General features: G+C 41.2%; 1 protein-coding gene across 1 annotated transcript in view; it reads right to left on the reverse strand.

Moving 5' to 3' along the window:
- Nucleotides 1–350: 350 nt before the first annotated feature.
- Nucleotides 351–24,326, reverse strand: part of NFIA (nuclear factor I/A) — a gene marked incomplete at its 3' end in the record, with an annotated part of 52,948 nt that continues 28,972 nt past the window's right edge. The window contains exons 5-7 of the mRNA XM_010015469.1: nt 10,986–11,164; nt 8,294–8,459; nt 351–442 (exon numbers count right to left, since the gene is read on the reverse strand). Coding sequence (XP_010013771.1) covers nt 351–442; nt 8,294–8,459; nt 10,986–11,164 — 437 coding nt within the window. The remainder of the gene's footprint in view (nt 443–8,293; nt 8,460–10,985; nt 11,165–24,326) is intronic.

Raw genomic sequence — 24,326 nt, forward strand, 5'->3', positions numbered from 1 at the left:
TGGGTCTCTCTGAGCTCCTTTTGCATATGCAATGAAATGCACTGGCTTAGAGGCTGGAGCAAAAGTCTTTGCAAAACCCAGTCCTTGGGGGGACAAAACCCTGTGCACTAGAAGCCAATCCCTTAGCAAGCAAAAGCGCTCGTTCCAGTTATGAAAGCAGCATTATTACTACATAAGCCCAAAAAAACACAACAGACAAAACAAACTGCAAGTGACAATTCGCTGTAGTTACTGAGACCATGTGGGTGAAGTGACAGCGGCAATGCAGCTTGGCTCCGCGGGGACACGTTAGAGTACACTGAAGAAGAAGAAGAGGCTGCAGGCATACAGAGAAGTTGAAAGCGGCCCACCTGAGTCTGTTGAGGGATATTTACAAAGCTTGGATCCCGTGGTCCAACACTGACGAATCGGTTTGCGGGGGAGGTGCTGGGTGTCGAGTAGGCTGTGAAGGGAAGGGACACATGCGTTGAGGAAGCGGCACTAGATTGCACACGAACAACACCAAAACACACTGTCTCAGAGCCACCTAAGCAGATGTTTAACATAGAAATGTGCAAACGTTTTAGAGAGCGAGAGTTTGGGTTTAGACACTGGAAAGGTTTGGTCTTAATGATGGGGGTATAAACACGGAGGGGACTGGGCTGCTCCTTGCCAGGCAGGATGGCAACGGCTGCGCTCAGGGAGAAGGGTGATGGGGTCCCCTGTGCTGTTCTCCATCCTGGAGGAGAACCACTGCAGGCCTTTCCATGATGGGATAGCCCAAGAGACTTCAGTACGTCCTAGTATTGCCTGACCGTTTGAATATCAGGTACCTCTGGTTTTAATGGAGCTTTGCACGGCAGTGAACTTATTATGAAGAGAATCAGCCTCTTATTTCATGCTAATCCAGCATTTTCTCTCTCCATATAAAGTTTTGGTTTTCATACTGCTGTGGTCTGCACTCTCTAAAATGTTCACTTGATGTGTTTGACAAACTAGGAAGATCCTTTCGGTAAAAAATTAATGGGTTGCAGTTTCACTGGGGTGGTAAGTGCAATCAGTCTGAAGGCTGGAGCTGCCTTTAAAAACTGGAGTGGCTCCCATAAATGTAAAGCTATTAAATGCAATGCAAGCCAAGAACCCAGATTACTTCCAAACTTGAAGTACTTTAATGATTTTATTGTTGCATTATATTCTCCACTGCAACTGTCCACAATGCCACGTACTTCCACATCCAAAAGCTTTCAATGCATTTTTAGGCTTCCTCTCATTTGAAAATCCCCCATGCAATCTTCTCCCTTGTTCGGTTTTTTGCATGTTCAGATCTAAATTCAAATAGCCTGAATAGACGCCTTAATACGAACAGTGATTCTGTCTATTTTAAATATATTTATGGGAATGCATTCTGCTGAATAAAATCCCCAGACAATCTAACTATCCAATGAAGAGACAAAAAACAATGTTAAAAGGAAAGTTACTTGCCAAATTCCAGTCAGGCTAAATATAATGTTCAGGCCCCAACGTTACAGAAAAATAAAGTGAGTTAAGAGTTGGAGAAGACACTGAGTTGTCTGTGTAGATGAAAGCCTGTTGCCTTTCTGAAGGCAAAAGTTTTTGGTGAAGAGGCATTACACTGGAGGAGCCTTTGGTTTAACATTGTACTAAATCAGACCAATGCTCTACCTTATCCACTGTCCTCTCTTTTACAGAGGCCATAAGCAGTTGAACAAGGGACAGTCAAAACAGGTCACGTATTTACTTCCTCATATTCTTTCCCACCCTCTGATAATTTTCAGCTCAAGGACTCCCTGTATTTAATGGCCTACAAGGGATTTCATACTGATGAATGCCCAATCCACCCTTGAGCTCAAGCAAATGTTCTGCATAAAGCCCTTTGGTGAGGAGTTTCCAAGCCTATGAGCACGGAGAAACACATCCTTCCTTTCCTTCTCTATACAAGTCTCACAAACGTCTCATGATGCCTCCTAATTCTTACAATTATATCAGACAGCTTCACCCCAGGAACTGCTTATCTTCATTTCAGTTTTGCTGACTTCTAAGAATGAATTCTTCCCAGTTGTTTCTGGTGAGGTGAGCTTTCCTCTCCTAAAAGCTAAGGCTTTGCTACTACTTGCAAAAATCATGCAAGGAACGCCTTCCCTTCACAAAGTTTTAAAGGAATTTTTAAGTGCACAAATTCCTCTTTCCAAGGTGATTTTGCAAATTGCAGTGCTGCTTGCACTGAGTATGAACAGGTACACTGGTTGTTATTCTTATCTGCAAATCAAGGCAAAAAGGAACTGAGCAGATTTGGTGAGATGTTCTCCTTGCCTTTTTACCATATTAAATTGATTAATAAGTCAAAGACGACACACACTTGCAAAGGGTGTATCTTTGTTTCTAGTGCCATGTGTTCAGATTCTTCTGTACTGTCTTACGGCGAGGTTTTCTTTTCAACTAAGTGATGAACCCAATGTTGTGCAAGACTAAAAATTCCTTCTGCAGGGGGGAAAATTAACTTAAAGCTCAAAAATCAAACATCTGTTCTTCTGGTCTACTTTTAAGGAAGCAGAATGAGTGGAGAGGCCCTCTAATCCCTTGGAGCAGGTAAGTTCCGCTCAGAAGGTAAGGAACTCAAGATCTTGTTTACAGTTCCCTCTTGGCAGATTCTTTTGCTGTGATACTTGGTAGAAAATCAAAGGGGAACCATCAGAACACTGTCTTAAATGGTTTCTCTGTTCAAACAAAAATTCTAAAGCATTTGAAAACTAATATGCATAAAAGTCCCCTCAACCCTTGCTGGGTGAATTATTATGTATACCTTCTGCAATGTTCCAAACTATGTTTAACTTCCTTTCTGAAAATACTCAGATGTCAGCTTGGTATTTCCTTAAGGTCATATAACTACACTGCTAGAGCCAAGAAGTGAAGAGTACCGAAACTACATATATGCAGAGCAGGCTTTACACTGGACTCTCCCAAGATGCTTGACTGTAAAATGTCACGAGATGTTTGTGGATTGTAAAGAGCCATTTTGGCTCAGAATATTAAGTTGACATAGAAGATGTATTAGCAGTGACTCCTGTTATGGTGAAGTTTGGTTCAGAAGAGGGAGCAGTACTAAGTATTGGTTAGACCATCATCAATGTAGCTTCTAACCATATCTTACTGTCTTCATCTAAATACCCTGGTTTGACATGGAGGTGGAATTCCTGGACGTCTTGCTTCTTCTGATCCCTATACTCTGTTCTAAGATTAGGATGAGGCAAACTGCTCCCAGTAGTTAAACTGGGTCATATTATGTTGCATGGACTAAACCTATGGTGGGATCCCTAAACTCCTTTTTAGCAAAGGGAAAAGCCAAAGCATGGAAAGGAACAGAAGCCAGGTCTCTTAGGCAGATCCCTCCTGATCTTTATCAGCTTTGCTCCATGGGAACTGCCTAGATCTGCACTAGTTTACAGTATACGATAGCTGGCCCACTGGGCTTGAATAGAAACATCTTCCTGCCCAGCCTAGTCTTTCTGCTACTGGAATTCACTAAGGATTGTTTGCAACATCATAGCCCATAGCCAAGGAAATGAATGTGATGCCACAAATTTGCTATGATGCTTCACTTCAGGAACAGGCAAAGCAGGAGCTGGCAGAGAAAGAACATTTGCTCACACAGACAGCTTTGATATTTAGCCAAAATGGCAAGAAATTGTATGAAAGACAAGACAAACAAACAGTTTTGGGAATGTCATGTATTTTAAAGTTGCCTGCAGCAGGAGAATGTTAATTTAAAATATACTTTCCTGAAATAATTTCTTAAATATAGGAGTGTGTCATTTATCACACAGTTCTGGACTGAAAGGATAGACTTTTGGTCAGTAAAGATGATTTGGGTAAGCGATAACCTAACGTACCACTCCTTTACAGACCAAGACGACAGGGACCTATGCTTGATATGAAGACCTGTACTCATTCACAAAGGACCAGGAGTCAGTTTAGTCATTGAGGAGTTGCAGTAAGAGAATTAACTGGAGGAACATGGTGCAATAGAGCAATTCCTACTGCAATGCATCCTGCAGCTGAGCATCTGAGAGGGAACTGCAAATTCTAACAAATTAAATGATACAGTCATCACCCTCTTTTTTATGGATGGCGAAAGAAGCGAACAGAAAGCTAAAATAGCTTGCCCAGGGGATGCTCAGTCAATGCATAGCAGAGAAAGGGAGAGAAATCCAATCTGATTATAGAATCATGGAATTACAGACTTGTTTAGGTGGAAAAGACCTTTAAGATCATCGAATCCAACTGTTAACCCAGCACTGCCAAGTCCCCCACTAAACCATGTCCCCAAGCACCACACCTACACGTCTTTCAAACGCCCCCAGGGATGGTGACTCCACCACTGCCCTGGGCAGCCTGTTCACTGCTTGACAACTCTTTTGGGGAAGAAATTTTCCCTCATCTCCATCTAAACCTCCCCTGGTGCAGCTTGAGGCCGTTTCCTCTTGTCCTGCCACTTGTTCCTTGGGAGCAGAGACCAGCCCCCTCCTGGCTCCATCCTCCTGTCAGGCAGTTGCAGAGAGCGATAAGGTCCCCCTGAGCCTTCTCTTCTCCACACTAAACCCCCCAGGTCCCTCAGCCCTTCCTCACCACACTTGTGCTCCAGGCCCTGCTCCAGCTCCGGTGCCCTTCTCTGGCCCCGCTCCAGCACCTCAATGTCTCTCTTGCAGTGAGGGGCCCAGACCTGAACACAGGGTTCAAGGTGTGGCCTCACCAATGTCTACCACAGGGGGACAGTCTCTGCCCTGGCCCTGCTGCCACACTGGTGCTGGTACAGGCCAGGATGCTGTTGGCCTTCCTGGCTGCCTGGGCACAAGCTGCTCATGTTCAGCCACTGCTGACCAACAGCCCCAGATTCTTTTTCCACAAGGCAGCTTCCCAGCCACTCTTCTCCAAGCCTGTAGCATTGCACGAGCATTGCATTGTGGTGACTCAAGTGCAGGACCCAGCACTGAGCCTTATGAATCCAGCACTACAGCCACAAGATCGTTCTTCTCATCCTGACACAAATGCTGTTTAACACAAAAGCTCCTTTGTGCAAAGGGACATTAACTGATAATGATCCTGCCCAAGGAGGGAAAATAACTAGGTTTCTCCCCATGCAGAGTTATGAACCTTAGGAAACAACATTTAGTTCTAAAAAGCTCTTTAAAAATCATGGTCTACAGAAGAGCAGTGTCTTAGACTCTGCATCAGAATGAGGGCCACGGATTCTAACACTCAGATTCAGTTATGATGGTGATAAAGTCCAACTGGCATGTAGCAGAGGTGGTGTTTTCTTTGGGCAATGAGATATTACACCCAGAAACTGTCAAGTTCAAGAAAATATTGTGCTGTGTTTGTTACGTGTTACAAACCAAACAAAATCAAGAAGAGATCTGAGATAAGATAATCTTGGGACTGCTTCTGATATCAAGGATGTGTTCTATTGAAATGGCTTTTTATAGAGGAAAAATGAACCCTTCCAAACCTCTTGAATCCCATCTCCATTGTGTCATCTCACCGAGGAAAATGCTGGCTTTCCAAAGGGATAGGATTCGCAGCTGAAATTTTCAACACCCAGAGCATGCCTGGCCACCCTGTAGCAGCAAATCCCTGGTGTGCATCTCCAGGGGCTCTTCCTTCCTTGGACAGCACTAATGTTCATGTTTTGGTTAATGTCACAGCTGGAGAGTTTCACTATTGCTCTGAGAATCATTAACCACCTTGTTGTGATTTCTAGCTCTCATTCCCAGGAGGCTGTGCTGTATTGAACAGCTGCTCCTGGCTCCTGCACCCCTCAGGAGGGCCATATTCCAATTTTTGGTAGGGCCGTAACTACGTTTTGTTTCTGCGGAGGGTTTTCTGCTTAGACCAAAAAAGGGAAGGAGAATGGAGCAAATGCCAACCCCTTTCACTCCACTTCCTTGGGGGGGGGCTTCATTCTCCTCCACACAGCTAAGGAGAGAGTCTGGCCAAAATCTAACATCACTCCTGCCTTTGTTGCATAAGTGACTTTCCAATATCCTAAAGCTCTGCAGGGCAGCCAGCCATAACCCAGCGACACTCCCAGAACTGGTGGACTCGAGCAGTTCGTAACCATGGAAAACACCTTTTTGTGTGGCTTTTATGAAACTCTGGTGAATCTGCACTTGCTATTTGATGGCTAATATTTAGTTAAGGAAAAAATAAACACTGATGAAAATGGAGGGTTGGTCCTGATTGACACACTAAATGGAGTCCAGTGGGCCCTTCTGGTAAACTCTCACTGAGAGGCTAGGAACTTCACTTTGTTTGACTCTTTATGTGGCCAGCCACATAAAGCTTTGGTGTATGTGTAATATTTTTTTCTTAGCAAATCTTTCCTATAATCTGCTTTTCTGTAAAATCTGGCCCAAATTAAATTATATGCTTCTTTACCACTCAAGTCACTATTATTGAATATGTACAGAACTATATGTTTAGACATCAGCGTAGCTAATTAACAAACAGTAATTATTTCCCTAATCTTTTGTTTAAATACCATTAACTGGCTGCTCTTGAGAAAAACCTCGATTCCCAATTAACGTGGCAGCTGTCTGCTGAGCGCTGAGCCACAGTGACCAACCCGAGCCGATGGGGGGTGGGCTGCGCGTCTGCGAACTGGTTTGATGCCAGCTCAGAATCAGTCCAGACACACATTTCAGGTTGTTTACAGCATCGCAGTACCATCAAAATTATCAAGATTACAGCTAAAATGATGTTGGGAATTTTTCGTTTCGACACCGCACACTGCCAGTAAACTGAGTCACAACTGTAATGACAAATATACATTGACCTAGTTTCATTTTTCCCGGTTCTGAAGACAAGGAAATAATAAGGCATTGCTGACTGCATTCAGTGATAACTATGACTAAACGTTAACCTTTTAGATTCCACCGCTGAATTTTTATTGATTGATAGGACTTAAAAGACGGTTTCTCCGGTCAGAAAGCGTAAAACCGTTCTGGTAGCACAAGTGTTGGTCTAAGGTCAGAAAGAGGAGTGGAGGGGAGGGAATGAATCAACAGCTCAACAAAAATCTGCTGATCAATTCTAGAAGTCCTGATTCTAGAAGATCATGTTCACAATCTTACCAGACTGTCTCATACTAAAACCCATTTTCATTTCAAAGTGAGCCAGAGCATCTTGCTGAGTCGGCAGTTGTGCACTATCACGGAGCAGAAGGCAGTGCAGAACTCTGAGAACCACCAGATTTTAAAAATGCCCCCTGGAACCTGTGCAAATCTCCTGAACAGTATCTGAAGCTTTAAAAATGTAGGCTTCTCATGATCTGAATAGCGAATACCTCCTTGCACATCAAGCAGTGGTTGCATATAGCATTTAAATAATAAGCTTGAAAAGCACACAAAGGGATTTGCTCTTTCGATTAGATTGATTTTTGTTTGTGGATGTTATTTGGACTCCCTTCACTGTGGAACCAGTCCCCTACAGTTGCCATTAAAGCACTGAAAGCTTCCCTTTTGTTTTTAAATGTCAGTTTGAGCACAGCTTCATTAAATCATTTCACAATTAACTCCCTGAACATCCAGACTTTTTTAAGGCGTCAAACCCAGCTGAACTGCATTTGTTTCCCAGAAGAGTGAGTCCAAAGTGGTATCCCCAAGTGTGTACCCAGGAATTTGTATATTTGACTTGTGGCTACACAAAATACATATGGGAGCCGTGTGGGTGGTGGAGAAAGGATTAAAGCTTTCTCCCTGGGCCTAAAAAATGCCATAGCTTCTTGCCCAAAATGCGGGGCTCGGGAACCAAGTCATAAGGGACAGATGTCTGGGTTAATCTAGGAAGACTTATTCCCAAAAGAACTGTAAATGAAGTAAACTCAGAAGAGTTGTTAGTTTAGCCCAGTATGTATAAGCAGCAATGTTTTTGAGAAGCTGACTTCCATGTAGCATCTATCCTCTAAAGACTGACTTGAGATACCAACTTGCCTCCTCATGACAGTGAAACACATCCCAAAGGTCCAAGGTCTGTGTCACAGCTAGCTACTGGCCTTGATTTCTGTCATCTGTGGTTATGTGAAATGGCAACAAAGTCAGAAATAAAACTGTAAGCTTAAGCTAACTCTTTTCTCATTAATACAGAAGCAGCTCAGAATTTTGCCTGTCTTACACAGAGCAGAGAGCTCTCCTATTTCCCAACAACTAGTCAGTCCTCATCTCTTAACAGCTGACAGAAGGTGATGGCAGCACGTTGAGTGCTGCAGTTAGCCCTTGGTTCCCGCTGTGTCTATACTTACTTGGAGAAGTGGGAGAGGTGGCCCCTCCTTCTGTTGATGTAGTTGGAGGTTTTGTGTCTGGCACTGGCAGAGGCACAGGCCTAGCCATTGGTGGCGGAGGTGGTGGTGGCAACATTGGGGTAGGAAGGAATGGATTGTGCACCTTGCCTTGGCTGCTACCATTGGGCTGCCGAAAAACAAGCAAACAGACAAAAATTATACTAAAAATCAGCTGTTAGGAACCTCCAGTAATAACAACCTAGTTGAAAGCTATGTGCAATACATGTACAATTACTTGAGAGGTGGCAAAGGAAGTGCTGGGTCAAATTCTCCAGCTTTTTCAAGGAACTTTGTCTCAAGCCCTGTGAAACTATGAAAATTCTCACTTTTGAGCATTTGCCCTATTAGCAGCTGGTGTGAACTGCCCTGGATTAAATTCTGCTACTCTTTACATTTCCTGCAGCCACTAAGTCGTTTTCAGTGAGAGTTGAAGCAGTATTTTTTACCCCTTAAATCCCCCAAGTTTTGTGTCTCTCTTATATCCTTAGGATATCAGTGCCTACGACTCAAGTGCAAATTTCTTAAAGATACTGCTCATTAGGAGGAAAACCAAGCATTTTTGGTGTTCTTAAAAGTCATGCTGATATCTTATTACAGGAAAATGAATGAATATATATTAAAGTAACTGCTCTCCCACATCCCTTTTGAGTTAGTAATAGTGTAGCTCACAGTTTAGTTGCCATTAGGATCATAGGGAGAAACGACTGAACTTACAACTGCTTCATTCTACTCACTGGGAAAAAAAAACAACCCTCCCTTTAGACTGGGATGTGGTCAGTCACAGGCAGAACGGGCTCAGCTAAGTGTGGTCTTTCAATTAATCACCAGAAAAACCTGTCCATAAGTAAAAGTGTTTCCAAGTATCACAAAAACAAGAAGCAGGCTCAAAAAAATAAAAAGGCCTCCCCTTCCCCCAACTTGTTAAGTTTACATTTTAAATGTAACGCAGCCTGGACACTTGAAAACCATACAGAGAGATGCCAAATACCATTACAGAGAGAAAGTAGGACAGCCTGTGAATGAGGTGTTCCATTTTAGTGACAAAAATGATGAGATCACTTTCGACAGCACTCTACAAATTGATCTCACTGCAGTTCTTCTGGCACTGAACATTGGCTTTTCCATTGATGATAAAAGCTCAGCTTTAAACACAGATCCATATTCTAAGTACTGCTAAAGAAAATAATATTTTAATTCCTGTTAGGGTTTCCATTAGCCTGAATTACTGGGGACAGAATACTTGCACTGGCAAATGCCTGGGACCTGATTTTCATTTCACCTGCTTTGGCACTAACAACAGGCCTTAAAGGTGCAAATCACACTTGTGCTAGAGCAAAAATAGTTCTGGGCATAAGTAAGGCTCAAATTCATCTGCATTTAACTTAATAGCACTCCTACTGACTTCAAAGACTGCAGTTACTAGTGTCTGCAGCAAGAAGCAATCCTTCAGGGATATTTATTTTTCCAACATTCAGTACCTTTAATAAACTAATATATTAGTGACATCTCTCAAACACTATCTTGTCTCACAATTAGGTCCCTTTCCTGCCAAGAAGACCCCTGCTGTATGTTCATTGTGAGTGTGCTAACAGTTCATAATGCTGAATGGTTTGGGATAAATTAAGCAAATGAATACTCAAGGAAAAAGAAAAGCACTATATTGATTTGTTGTCTAGACATAAATGTATCTGCTAACATATTGCAGACATTATTCAAAGCCAGTACTGGCTGGAATAAGTCAAGTCAGTTTTTCTGCTAGGGAAAGGAAAGCACCGAGAACAATATAGCTTATTAAATAAGTGCAATAAATTAGATGCTAATAATTAAACTAATACTCATTAACACTTTCAATCGTATGTATGTCAGGAGAGAAACAGTCATTTTGCCAGTTATTACTTCATTGGCTGGAAAAAGTTACATGCATTACATTTCATGAAATATTCAGCGCATTATTCTAGATTTGATTTACATAAAATTTATCAATTCTGTATTTGACTGGAATGCTATTGCAATAATAGCAAGATGATTCACTTTATTTGATTAAAAAAAATGAAAATGGTTATTTGAAGCTTTGGAACTCTGCTTAATTTTTCATAGAGATAAGGGGAAAAGATAACTTCTTACAGAAATAACAAACCGTAATAAACTGTACTTTTAACATCTTGAGTTCAAGTACTGGTCAACTTGATCTAAAGTGCTATAAGGCAGTATTTTTTTTTTTTAATGAACTTAGCTGATCTGAAACATCTGTTTCTCACCCTCCCTTTTCCTGCTCCTTCCCCCCCACTCTCCCCTGGACTTCAAAAATAATGAATAAAAATTATTCTGCCTTCATATTTTGTTAACCCTGGTTCCACCAGGGTTACAACGCATGCAGCAAAGTCATTTGTGGAGGGACCCAAAAGGTCACTCTATCACCAACTTCTCTGATGGTTTAACTTTATTTCACCACAGTGTGGTCGAGTGGGTTTTTTGGGGAGGTTTTTGGTTGTTTTTATGAAATATTTTTGCAGTAGCAGCACTTTTTTCCCATTTCCAACAGCTATTCAAGGTGTGTTCCTGTATGCAACATGCTGTTAAAATAACCCCAGCAGCCCATGGTTAATTTTACATAGGACAAACACTTCTGAAGAAATAAAAACGGCTTCCTTACATTTAGGAACCCCACCTGTCCAGCCTGCTGACCAGCGTCGGGGCAGACAAGTTGGACAAACTCTTTCAGAGTCTCCTGAGGATGATAGCGGATTGCTGGGTGTGAGAAGTATGGCCCAGGCTGTTGAATAATGGGTGATGTTGGAAAATGAAGAGTCGATGGTGTTGCATGTGGACTTGCTATAGGAAAGAAAACAAAGAAGTTATATAGAGTTTTGCCTTTGGAAAATAAAACAGTTTAAATCTACTGTAGTTTTAGTCTTTTTTTAAATGTACAGTATTGTTTATACATCTGATCTTCACAATTAATATATTAGACCACATTGTGTCCTACACTCACTTCATCTAGATCCTGAAAGCAAACGGAGCCAGACATTTTGAAGGATTTTCTGTGTTTTTAGTGGACATGTATAAAGGAATGAGCAGTCCTTCGTGACAGTGAAAACTCTTCATCACCTTAAGAGCAGTCTTCATCAATCAGGCAATAAGAATATGTATTTGGGAGATGATGGTTGATTTAAGTGACATTTCATATAACTTGGATTTGCACATATGAATCCATTTTATATTGTACTATAAATGGTTGGTAATTTAAAGATGGTCTAACACTTCCTGTTGTTGGGGGTTTTTTTTCCACCTCATTTTAGGAACATTTATTTTAAGTAACATGTTTTCATCTAATGAACATGCACAAAGTGGCAAGATGGTTCTGAAAATTCCATTTACATTTCTCCTGAATAACGTTGGGTTCCAATCTTCAGCAAGCCCCCAGCTTGCATTTATGGATGAAGTTTAATTTGGTGAAGTTATGGGCCAACAAGCCAGCTAGAAAATGTACTACAGTGAAGGTGTTAAGGTGCAATGTACACAAGCCAATTGTCAATGACAAGTTTTACCCTCAACAGAACTATAAGTGCAGTTGAAGAGCCTTACGCTCTCCTATGTTACAGACACCTTTTCCCAGTTCCTTGGCCTTGAGGATATACTGGGTTGGACCCTTGCTAGCCAACAATGCTTTCCACTGTTAATTGTCACCATGAGGGAGCAACCGCTGCCATTCATAGTGCTAAGAATTCTCTCTTTCCCCTCTAAAATAAGAATTCACTCTTCCTTTAGAATGGCCAATTGATCTGGTTGTGCACAAGCTCACCTGTAAACCAGTTTATTCCTCACCAGTCATCACTGCATCCCTGTTGCTCCCTTGGCATGCTATCCTAGTGATCTTTCAAGGGTGTCCATGTGCATATTGTGCACTTGTACACCACACATAACCACTTAGATAAAGGCTGTGTAAGGGAGGTAATATCCTACAGAGACTCATGTGTTGGCTTTGAAATAAGTTAAATATACAGGAGGGGAAAAAAAGCCTTTGGCACTTTTCAAAAGAATTGGAGAGATGCAGGGAATAAACTAAAATCAAACACAAATGAGCAAACACCCATTTAATGACAATGTTATGAAAAACCCCAAGTTAAACAAAAGCTAAAATCTGCTTCTTAGTTTTGTTCATCACCAGTTTTATAACATGAGACTTATCAATATTTTTTCTTAAGGATTATTAAACCATCAGCAAAATCAGAGCCTGAAGATGTGGATAAAACACGTACTCAGAGACAGCAGCAAGCAAGGAATCCTACTGCATTATCCTGTAAACATTCAGTAAGGGTTGGCTGGGCAGCACTTCTATGTACTTCCTGCACCACGACTGGATAGGAATGATTGCTGTGACACCACCAAATAGAGCTGCACTCATGCCTGGGGTGCTGATATGGGATGAATATGAAGCTCTCGTCCTTTGCCGTGAAAAGCTCCCCTGCATCCTTGTTTATCCTACAAGTCTTCCCTTAATGCTGCTTGAAATATTCACAACAGAAAGAGAAATGCTACTAAACGTGTGGTACTAAACAGGAAACCACCACGGAAAGAAAGCATGGAGATGAGGAACTAAAAGGCAGCATGCAGCCTTCAACTGCCTCTGATTAAAGCAGATGTCTATCCAGAGACACTCTTTGAAAAGCATGGGCTACACCTATCTTACAACAGCTAGATATTGTGGCATGTGGGCTGAACTGGAAAACAGTGTCTTCCCACAGCCATGCTGCAGTGCTGCACTTGGGAAAAGGGAACAAGAAGCAGCATATCCCACACTCCTTGTTATGGAAATGTTGACAGTTATTCCATGGCCAAGGAAAACACCTGTGTACCAAGCCTGTTCAACCTGTCTGCACATCTGGGCTTACCTCTTTGTTTTTTTACAAGCCTAGTTAATTATTTCTTGTTCACTTTTAAGACAAATAGTTTTGTTCTGAGTTTGCATCTTAAATTGTAGCATATTTGAAAACTCTACAGATAAAAACCCCAAATCTTCAAAGGAAGAAATAAAGGGCATTTTCCTGTCCCCAAACTCCTGGGAGAGGCTGTAACTTTGAAGTGTGGTATCAAAGGTAGAGATAATGTGGGATTCACCTCAGCAAATGTGGGTGTGTGCCATGGAACTAATTGTCTCAGAATCAATGGAGAACTACATAGAACTAATGGTGTCTAAGGAGCTGTTCATCTCACCCCAAACCAGACCACTGCCCTTGACTAGACTTCATTGACCACGCTGACTGGCTCAACAGTGGATGCGAAGGGAGCCCACCAGTACTAGCTCCAAGGTAGATACCTCCAGTCTAGACTCACCTTCAGTTAGGTGAATTCCACTCAACATGCCAGCCTCTCATCTCCCTTACACCAACCCCTGAGGTGTAACTGCTTTAATGACACTTACGTCATTGCCATTTTACAGGTATGAATGTATCATCATCATCTCCAGGAAGCAACAGTCACTCAAGAGCTTGTCAAAATATTTTGCCACAAACATTGGTTCACCTCAAGTTGGTGGTAAGCATTTTGATGACTACAATAAAATCTTCATTAGCATACAACATTTCTGTCCTTTTTTGATATAACACATAGTCTCCCTCTCTCTCTTTGTATCTCCTTTTATATTTTCCCTTTTCCCTGTATGCCAAAAGGAAGATGAGGGATGAAGATAAAAGTGAGAAATGAAAATTTATGTGGCAAACATCTAATTAAGTAAAATACAGCTTGGGATTCTTAAAACATTTATGAAAAAAAGATGCATTTAAACACCAGCTCTGTTAATACTATTTGAAACAGTTACACAACTGCACTGTCCGTTACACACATCTGGGAACAAATTCATTCCTTTTCTTCCGCTGGGTGAAAAGGAGCTAGAAATGCTATTTCCATCAAACAAAAAGGAATAAAAAATTGTACCCATGTGGAAAGTTAAAGCTAGGTCTGCGAGCACACTATATTTAGCTTTTCCAAGGTATGGTTCTTCGTTTAATAATCTGATTTGCTATATGAAAGACATGTTACGTCTTTTAGGAATACTCATAAGCATGTAAGTAGCATCTTTCTCTGTTGCCTTGACCTCCTCAGCACGTCAGGGTAGAAAACAAAGTGGGAAGCATTTGTTGGTGATCTTCCCAAAGAGAGAGGGAAGAAAAATGAATGCAGAAATAGCAACAGTAATTCAGGAAGGGAAAGTGCCCCAAGAAAGTGGTTCCTCTTCAGAGTCTTGGCGAACCGCTCAGCACAGCCTCGGAGGGCTTTCTGCTGATCATGGGAAAGACTGGGGGAAAGAAACCAGACTGAACAGACATCAGTCCTCAAGTCTGTGTCATATACTGACACACAGGGTTCATTTTCTCAGAGTAGATGGATTAGCATAAGAAATAATGAGTGGAATAAGGATTTTCAAAAGGTTTGTTTTTGCAGTCTCTGACTGGGAAATACCGAATTTCTCAAGTGGCAAAAGGAAGGGCTGTTTTATAAGCAGAAGAATCTACTACTATTAAACTGATCAACAAACGTTACAACTGTGCCTGGCTTATACTATAGAGAAGAGATGAAAATGTGATAGCTGTGTTATGGTCACCAACTCCGGTGCATGCAAAAATGGCCTTTCAAACAGGTTCTGAGTACAGAGCACAACTGTGTGTCTAAATATATGGATCCTCACAAACACTTATTAATCAATTAAAAGACATGAGGTAGTGGAGCAATTGCTATTTTCCCTGTTTGCCTCTAAAAGGGGCAAGTGGCCATGGCCAAGCTCCTTCAGCCATGACATTTAGAAACACTTCACAAAAATTATAAAGTCATTGCTTCCGAAAACCGTGCCCGGAGTGATGCAAATTTTCCTGTGTCTAAGAAGGAGCTATTACTACTTAGGTGCTTCCGATGGCATATTAGGAATCTCAATCAGTGACTGTAAATTCTTTGAGATCTTCAAATGGAAGATAAAATAGGTCTCTGTCTATTATTTATTTACTTATTGACTTATTATTTATGTATCCCTAAGCAGCTCCATGCTGCCAAACCGTATTTCTCTTGGCGTCTTTCAGCCTGTGACATTTATATTTTATTATTGACCTCACTAAATAACATAAAATATAAGTCCTACAACCTATGAAAATATGTGGATTCCACATCAGAACTTCATTTCTACCTGCTTTAGGTATGGGGGAGTTGGACTATCTGGCATTATTACATCTGTTATTTGGGGGGGGGGGGGGGGGGGGGCGGGGAGGAGAGAGAGGTATTTTTTTTGAACCAGAAAAGCCCAAATCTCAAGGCAAGCATAAATATTTCAAAGCACACATGATTCTAATTCCATTGAAGCTCATCTGAAACATCCCAGACTTTTTATTGAAAATGAGATGATAATGTATGGTGGCCTGCAACAGATACACCAGTATTTTAAAACTACTGCTATTGGGCCAAATAATTATGCAGTACAGCTGTCGGTGCTACACTGGATTCTTTAGTGGTTTATGAGTTCGTGGTGCTGTGCAGCACAGAAGTAAGAGGATTTTTCACAATGCTGAATTCAAATGTCTCATTATGCTGGCCTGTCTTGTCTTTTCCCTTCTTGATTTGTAATAGCCAATAACAAACTAAGTAACCAATAAAATGGGTTGCATTCATTGATTAGGTTAGCACTTCACGTGTCTGAGGCAAATGAAGACGAGCCAATATTGTGGATTCTATTCAATAGGATGATGAGATAATAAAGAATCAGTTAATTTGGAACAGGTTATAGTTTTCTTCAGATATTTAGTACCCTTCTGAGGCCCTTCTGCTTGAACAAAAGAGCAGTCCTAATAAAGACACATGGGATCCTTTCTCCCACAGAACGCTCACTGATGTGGTAAAGGAACTTTGTGATCACACCTGCAGTGCTCAGACAGATTTCTCCACCGGCACGGCCCAACATATGGGGAAGACATATTGATCCATCCACCTTCCATCTCCTCTTCCAAAAAGCCTTGCCAACCCCTTCAAGTCCAGATGACTGGATGATATTTCCTTCTTCATACAATCGTTTGAAGTCTTTGAAAGGGTCATTTAGTGTTGCTCTTCTCCTGCTCAGGGAAAGCCTACTATCACCCTGCACTCCTCGCCTGTTCAGAGAAGTAGTGGGCTGAGGAATCAAAACCACTGTTCCTTCACACGCACAAGGGCCAGTCATAGAACCATAGATTCATAGAATGGTTTGGGCTGGAAGGGACCTTAAAGATCGTCTAGTTCCAACCTCCATCAGACCAGTCCAACAGTGGATTGTCTTCACTAGGGCACAATGCTCAGATACGTCCTCTGTAAAGTGATAATTAAGTTTACTAATAGCTCATTAAACATTGATCATTCTTCCTAGAAATAGTAACATTATCATCATAATGAAACAGGATCATTTTTATCAGCTTGTTTTTTGAGGCCATTATAATTGGCTTCATTACAATTAAGAAAGTATTTTTTTAAAAGTCATTTCCCTGGAAATGTTATAGAACAGTTTGTTCTGTTACATATTTCTACTTCAGGCTTCAAAGTTGCTTTAACTCCCTGTGTGCTGTAAGCCTTCTCCTCGCATTTAAGTGATGCAAGTGCCAGTTCAAATTATGCAAGAGGTATCCCACCCTTTGTACCCCAAAGGTACTTATTCTGAAAATTGACCATATTAGAGGACTAATTGGCTAAGCCACCATGCTGGCTGATGTGAAATGCTTTCAAACACCATGAAACAGCTGTGTTTATCGGAAATATGAAGAGTGACTTTTTAATAAGGAGATCTGGCAAAAATCCAGATTTGTTGAAAGGAACTTACACTTCTGTGTATAATACAATACAAGAGGTAAAGAATAGAAGCCTAAAACAATAGATTTAAGCCCACAGATTTTTTGTGATGAAAGCAGTTACCCAAACAAGGAAAAAAAAAAATAATTAAGAAACTTGGGCTGGGATTTGTAGAGGTCCTGAGAGAATTCATTAACTGCTTTTGAATTTCAATGGGAGCTGCGTCCCCGTAACTCTTTCAAAGGTTTCTTAAAGTCCCTATTTTTCTTCCTGCCCATTAGGAACAGACTTTAAGGTGATAAATGTAGAGCAATCTCTTATTCAGGTTAGCAAGGACTCGCCTCTACTTAAATATTGAGCTGCTGAGGGTAGGACTGACCAGTCCTAGGACCAGCCCTATGAAGGGAATTCAGATCACTGGAAAACTTCAGCATTGCTTCAGTCCCGTAATAGTGCACAAGGGCTGTTTAGCATCATGTCTGTCATGTCCATGCATGAGCTAAATTCTAATTGATCCTTGCATTCCCCATTTGCAGTGACAAGGCTGGGGAATCATGGGATGGGAGGACAGAATATAGGCCTTACCCTCTTAGTGTGTGTAAAATTTAGGTATCACTGATACTAAATTATGCCACGTTATGTGGGCCACATTATTATTGCCACATTATGTAGGCAAACACGAGTGAAACATTCAAAACAGAATACAAACAGCTGACCAATGCAAGAGTTATACAAATACCCTAAATACGATGGATGGAGGATCTGTTCCTGCCCAGGGACATCAAAAAGAAGGACTGAATCGCAGGACATCCATCTCTCAGCTCCAGAAGTCAAGTGCAGGTGGTCGGCTAAGCACTGCTGAAAAAACAGACCTGTGGTATCTCAAGCTGGGGCTGGCTATCAGCCCCTCTTTGCTGCTCTGAAGACCAGAGTGGTATGAGGCACCTGGATCCTTTGATCAGAAATAATCTTTCCATAAGAGATTTTGCAGGAGCAAGTGGGAGGCAGAAGGACATTTTGCCAAGGCCCACGGAGCTCCTAGCAAAAGGAAAATACGCTTAAAGCTGTGTTTGGGCACAGGGTTTATTGGTGTACTCTGGATTGTGGCGTATTACAGGCTGTTTGTGAAAACCTATAGAGCTGAACTGAGTGCTGGTTCCAGATTCTGGCATGGGCAGGGGGCCAGTTAAGTTAGCTATTTAGAGCAGATTGTTTTACAACATGTCAAAATTCTTCTGCCTTTGGGAGATCAGAATACTATAGAACTAGTTACATAGGTACAGAAGTAAAAATCATACCTATAGTAAGCACTTCTCCCTTTCAAGACTCTAGATAGAGGTCAAAAAAACCCTAATTTATCCTATTTGTAGAATTCCTACTGCACCTCGAATGCTGGCAACTTTTGCATATTATTATTGGGTTTAATACACATGATGTATTCCCATATATAAGATAAAAACTACTGCTAGGAGAATATATCATGTCTTTCTTATAATGAAATGCAGTTGATAAGTTTACAATAGAAATGTAAATTCTCTTAAAACCCACAACCTTTATGTGCGTGATGATATAATTCTGCTTTGATACTAAAAAGGGCATGGTAATGGAATCTGTGACTTTGGAGTGATATATTGCTGTTAAGTTAATAGGACTCCACATTCCCATTTCTAATATCAGTGTTTTTTTCCCCCTTTCATTCTGTAGATGGTAAGCTGATACTACATAAATATTGTTAAAGCTATAGTTCCACGCTACAGTAATTCACTTAACTTTAACATGATTTATGGTTCTGTCAATAGAGGAGGTTGAAAATCCAGAGCTCTGATGCTTAAACATGGGTTCCATATTTAAAGCAATAATGTGCTTTTTGTGTGTGTCTGAAGCTAGAAGAATTTAGCATAAAGCAATGATAAAAATATTATAGTTCACTGCACTGTTTAAAGCATGTAGTGTAACTTCACGTATACATCAAAGGCAGCAAGGAAACTGAACGCAGAATCAGTAAAAGGATGGGTAAAATACTTTGTTCCTGCAGCACTTTATTTTTATATTATTTTTAGGGATGCATGAAATCCTATTAGTATTTTTAACACCCCTTTTTTCATTCTTTTGCTCAGTTAGATCAGCTCCTTTTGTCAGGATGAGTTTAAATCTGGGTCCACTGTGTTAATCACCCCCCTTTCTTCTTTCTGGCACTTACCCTCCAGGCATTTTGCCTCTTTAGGAGATTAAGCGACCAAGTCATCTTGTTGCTCTAACATGTCCTCACTGGAGCAACATATTAACACAACTCCTCTGCAAAAGAGCCCTCTTTAGAAGTTTGCTGCAGGGATGACAAATTAACCCAGCATGGTGTCCCACACATCTATCTCAGTACAAATTATTAGTGTAATAGAGCTTTTAGTTATGCATTTATCTAGTAATTATTGAATGGTTATACAAAACGAAGCTGAGCAATCATGGCCCTTTATGAGGCAATCTCAGTGGGTGGTCTTACAGTTAATTTAGGGTAGGACTGTCTAAGCAGTTCACTCACAAATTAGCTGAACAGCCTGCTCCTTTAAATATTTCCTATGTCACAGGCTAACTCTTTACAATACAACAAAGGTAGAGTTTTAATTACACGGTTCCTGACTTTTGTTTAGCTGAAGCTTTAACCGTTTGCAAGCCTTCCCTCTCTGCCCTTCCCTGCCTGGGATATGGGAGGAGATGGCAGTTTGGGTAGGTTATCTCCTAATTACTAAACCCTGACCTTGAGGCCATCTGTTAGGGAACTGTTTTTCCTTCAGCATCATGTTATTTCAAAGGGATTGGAGAAAATTAAAATCTTCACCTACACAGTCAGCTATCCTGACATTGTAACTCATCTGCTGGCCAGTGTTATGCTATTTACAGTTTCTATTCAACTTTCTTACCCTTGTGGTGTGGCTCTCTCCTCTTTTGACCGTCTTACATTACCATCCACTCATATGAGGTGTCTATATAGGAATGAAGTCGCACCGCTTTGTTTTTGTCAAAATTCAAAGGAAAACAGAAGGTTACATTAGTCTGCCAGCTGACAGCATTGAGGAGCAGTCATGGAGAGCTATGTGAATAGGATATTACAAAATGTCTTTTTACACTGTGTAGCTCTGGAGTGAGTTAGCAGGAGTTATCACTTGGTTTGCTAGAAGCTGGTGGACACGACAGCTAACAGGGTCTGATACTTTGGTGACCCTGTGGAGAATTGTGATAGAGAAGGGGACAATGTCTTCCCAGATTATGGGCATAAAGTTTGTGCCACTTTGGCATGAACAGAGAGTACTACCCTGCAGTTTCCCTGATAGGCCTTGTCCTGATAAAAATCTAAATGGCAACGCTTATTATGGAGAAAATTGATATAATGGGAATCACTCCACTAGCTGACTTTCATCCCTTCTCTTTCTGATCACACACCCACTTCCTTGGGTTCTTCCCTTTGTGCTGTATTTCTTGTTTCTTGTAATTGTGTTTCTCCTTCATTTATCTTCCTAACATTCTTACTTCTTTTTTCTTTCCTTGCCTTTTCTTCCTTGCTTTTTTGGCTTGCAGGATCTATGCTGTCATAATCTGTGGAAATGCTTGAATGCTCTACAGCACAGGCTGCTGGCTATCCTAGGTTTACAAGATTGTGGTAAATTTAATGTTTCGGCCAGCTCCAGATACAAAGTCACTAAAGTGTAAGCAGCACTACAAGGAAGCCTAAAACCACGTATGTAAATAGTGCTGTCACCCACAGTATCTGAATCTCTCACTGTCTGATAATGAATTCAAGTGGGCTAATGTCTTGGAAACTTTGTAAGATGCCAGCAAGTACATGGTGGCTTTGCAATACTGTGGTGAGCTAAACTGACCACCAAATACTCTAACTTGCAGGTAATGAAAGTATGCTGTGTAGGAGATAGAGATCTAACTGCTTGAATTTTCAATGCTTTGAAATAAATTTGAAAACTGATAGTGATGCTACAGCCACCCTATAGGTGATCAATTTACCATCTGCCAGACACTGAATCCTAGCCACGCTGGTCCAGAGAAGACATATGGTGCATTCATAGAGTCATGCCCAAAAAACTGCCATCATCAAGTGAGGCTCCATGAATCACTTTGCTCGCTTATCACCAAAGAAACTTGGATCTTACCACCATCTGTTGGAACTACTGAGGAGTCACTGAAGCATTGGCATCCATGCGCCAGCACTCACTGCACATCTGGTCCTTTGGTCAGCCAGCTCAGATCCTCTCGGCTGGCTACTGCCCAGCTGGGTTGAGTACTGGCACCAGTGCAGACAGGAAACTAGTGCACAGCCTTCCACAACATAGTACACACTATTCCATGGGAACAGAGGTTTTCCAACTGGTTCATTGAATGGAGAACCTTATAGCTAAGAAATCCTCTCAAGGATCTACTCCTCCTCCAAGCAAGTTTTGTTTCCCAAATAACTCAGTGGGAAGGGCACTCAGTATCCTGGGATACCCCAGCATAAGACATGCACTGTATTGTAAGGAATGTTTGGAAGCGTGTGAAAGATTTGGGAATATTCCTGAGAAGTTATAAATCAGTGGTTGTCAATGACAACACCTGCCATGAATAGTCTACAGCTTCTTCTCTGCTGTCTATTTTGATCAAGCTTTTACAAATGCATCTCATATACACATCCAAGTGATAAACTTGCACATATGAACATCGGAAGGAGACTGAACCTTCTTGTAGTCATTCAGTTGGCTGAGGAGCTTACTCTGATGGTGACCTACTTACTCATGACTTCCCTTTCTCTGAAATCTCTGCAGACTGAAGATTAAATCCTGCTCTTACTTTTCTGAATACCACTTGGAATGACCTGCCACTGACCATTTACGTACTGCATATGTATCCAAAGGGAATGCAACGTGTGTACTATATTATACCTATTATTTCTGCAGAAAGGTACAACTTGCAGTAGCTACCTGTGAATATGAATTGCTCAAAGAGTATATCCTCTCATACAATTGCATTATAGTCTTTATGTTGCCACTTTGGATACCTGAAAAGCTTGTCTCTTCTGCTCACTGTCCTAAAGTACACTGGAGGCAACGGGACAAAGAACAAAGCTGGACTGGCAGGAAATAATCCATCTCAGTATATGACCCTTTACGAACAGAATGATTGTTGTTAGAAGAGAAATAAACACAGCCAGTGTGCTGTGGGAGAAGAATACTGAAAAGGAATGTCCAAAAGGAACAAAGAAAGAAGTCTGGAACAAAATTTTTCCAGGATGATGACACTTAAAGAATCCATGGATGGATTCAGAGGGAATTTTTCCTCAAAGTCTGAAAGACTTTGTTTGTGAACAAGAATAAAATAGAAGATGCTTCTAAATGATGTCGCAGAAGAACAGTTATGGTTAACTTGTTAGGAACCACAGTGACTAGAAACTGTGTTACTTCTTTATGGAGTTAGCAAAGACATCTCCTTCCAAACAAACAAAATTTGGGAACTGTAATCATTGTATTTGCTTTTTCAAATTCTGGCTGTCTTTGAATGTTCTTCTCACATAGCTGATGGATATCCCCTGGTGCACAGAAAAAAGTCTGTGTGAAAACAGACTGTAGATGAGATTTAAACAAGGCCTCACCAGTGATACATTTCCTCTCTCAACCACACAAAAAGCCAAAATACAGAGGGTCTAAAGAGGGGCAGACAAAGGCATTCAATGATCTTGAAAAATAAGTGTGAGGTAAAACATAGCTAAATAAAGAAAAGCCTAATAAGTAATTAATCAACAACTTAAATGTAAAAGGCTAAACTTCTAAAAGACAGGAATTCAGAGTCAACTGATGTGCACTGAATATAATGTTAATGGAACATTCATATTATTCATACTTATATCACCAATTAGCAAGGCTTTTAAAAGAAGGTATGTTTGCCAGATAGCTCAGGTCCAAATTTCAAGGGAAATCTGCGTAGAACTTAGATGCCTAAATAACTTCTGAGGATCTAGGTGTGTGCCTAAGGGTAATAAATAATTCTTAAGGGACTGACCACAACAATTCAAACTACAAATAGATTTAACAAAGCACAAACCCCCATGAAGTGCAATTCTGACCTCACTTCAACTTAGTGCACTAATGCCACTACACACTGCATCACCCAGACTGTGCAGACAAAAAGGCTCCTCCTGGTTTACACTGTCCTTAGTAAAACCACACTAATGCCAAACAGCCATTTCAAGATAATTTCTAGTATGGATTGCTAATATATCTTTTTATGCTTCACCATTCAACCAATTCCTTAGTAATCTTCTCCAAATGGGACAGAATTTCATAGCCGAAAGAAATGTCACAACCATTCACTCCTATTTTCATATCTTCCAAAGAGGTTTGTAAGAAGATTCATTCATTTGTGTATATTAATATGCCCAAGTGAGTTTCTTTTCAAATGTATTGCATTCAGTTTCCTAGGCTAAATGCAAATGCATCTTTCTAACAGAAATGTATAAGCACATCTAGACCCAGAGGACATCTCTTTTACTTGGGAAGTCAGTCAGAAGAGTACTGTGAAGGAAATCAGCCAAAGCACTGCAAGAATCACCTTCAAAGGAGTCCCCTAACAAGGCGGTTCTTCAGCACACTGATACCAACAGCACGAGCACTAAAGGACTGGTCAAAACAAAGCCGTAGTGCTGGAAGACAGGCATGGTTCAGAATGAGTGATGGGTCCCTATCTTGAGCAGTTAGACTCAATCTATGTTATGAATGGACACAAGCAGAAGACACTCCGTGTAACACACTCTGTCCCTTTCCCCACCCTCTACAAATAAAACCCCAAGGCCCCAGAAACCAGCGTGTCCACCTCGGGCACTCTTGAATGGTCATCAGGAGTTCTACCAAACAGCCCAGCCTAGCAAAACCAAACGCAGGTCTTGACAACTAAAACCTCCTGGTTATCAAGCTTCTGAAGCACAGCCCCTCACTGGGTGGGTCACACGTGGCGATGACTTTCCATGGGAAGGCGCTGGGATGGACACTGGGTGTCCTGGCTAACGTTTAAGATGCCTGGGGGCTCTTGGGTTAAGCCTCACCTCTGGGTCCTGTAATGACAGGTCGATGGTGCTGTGTGAAAGCCGTTCCAAGGGAGGAGGTCTGCGAAGGCGAGGGACTGCTGAAACCAGACTTCTCTGACTTCTTTAATGTAGTTGGCGCTG

Source organism: Nestor notabilis, unplaced genomic scaffold, assembly GCF_000696875.1.
Source record: "Nestor notabilis isolate BGI_N333 unplaced genomic scaffold, ASM69687v1 scaffold7095, whole genome shotgun sequence".
Taxonomy (NCBI): Eukaryota; Metazoa; Chordata; class Aves; order Psittaciformes; family Psittacidae; genus Nestor; species Nestor notabilis.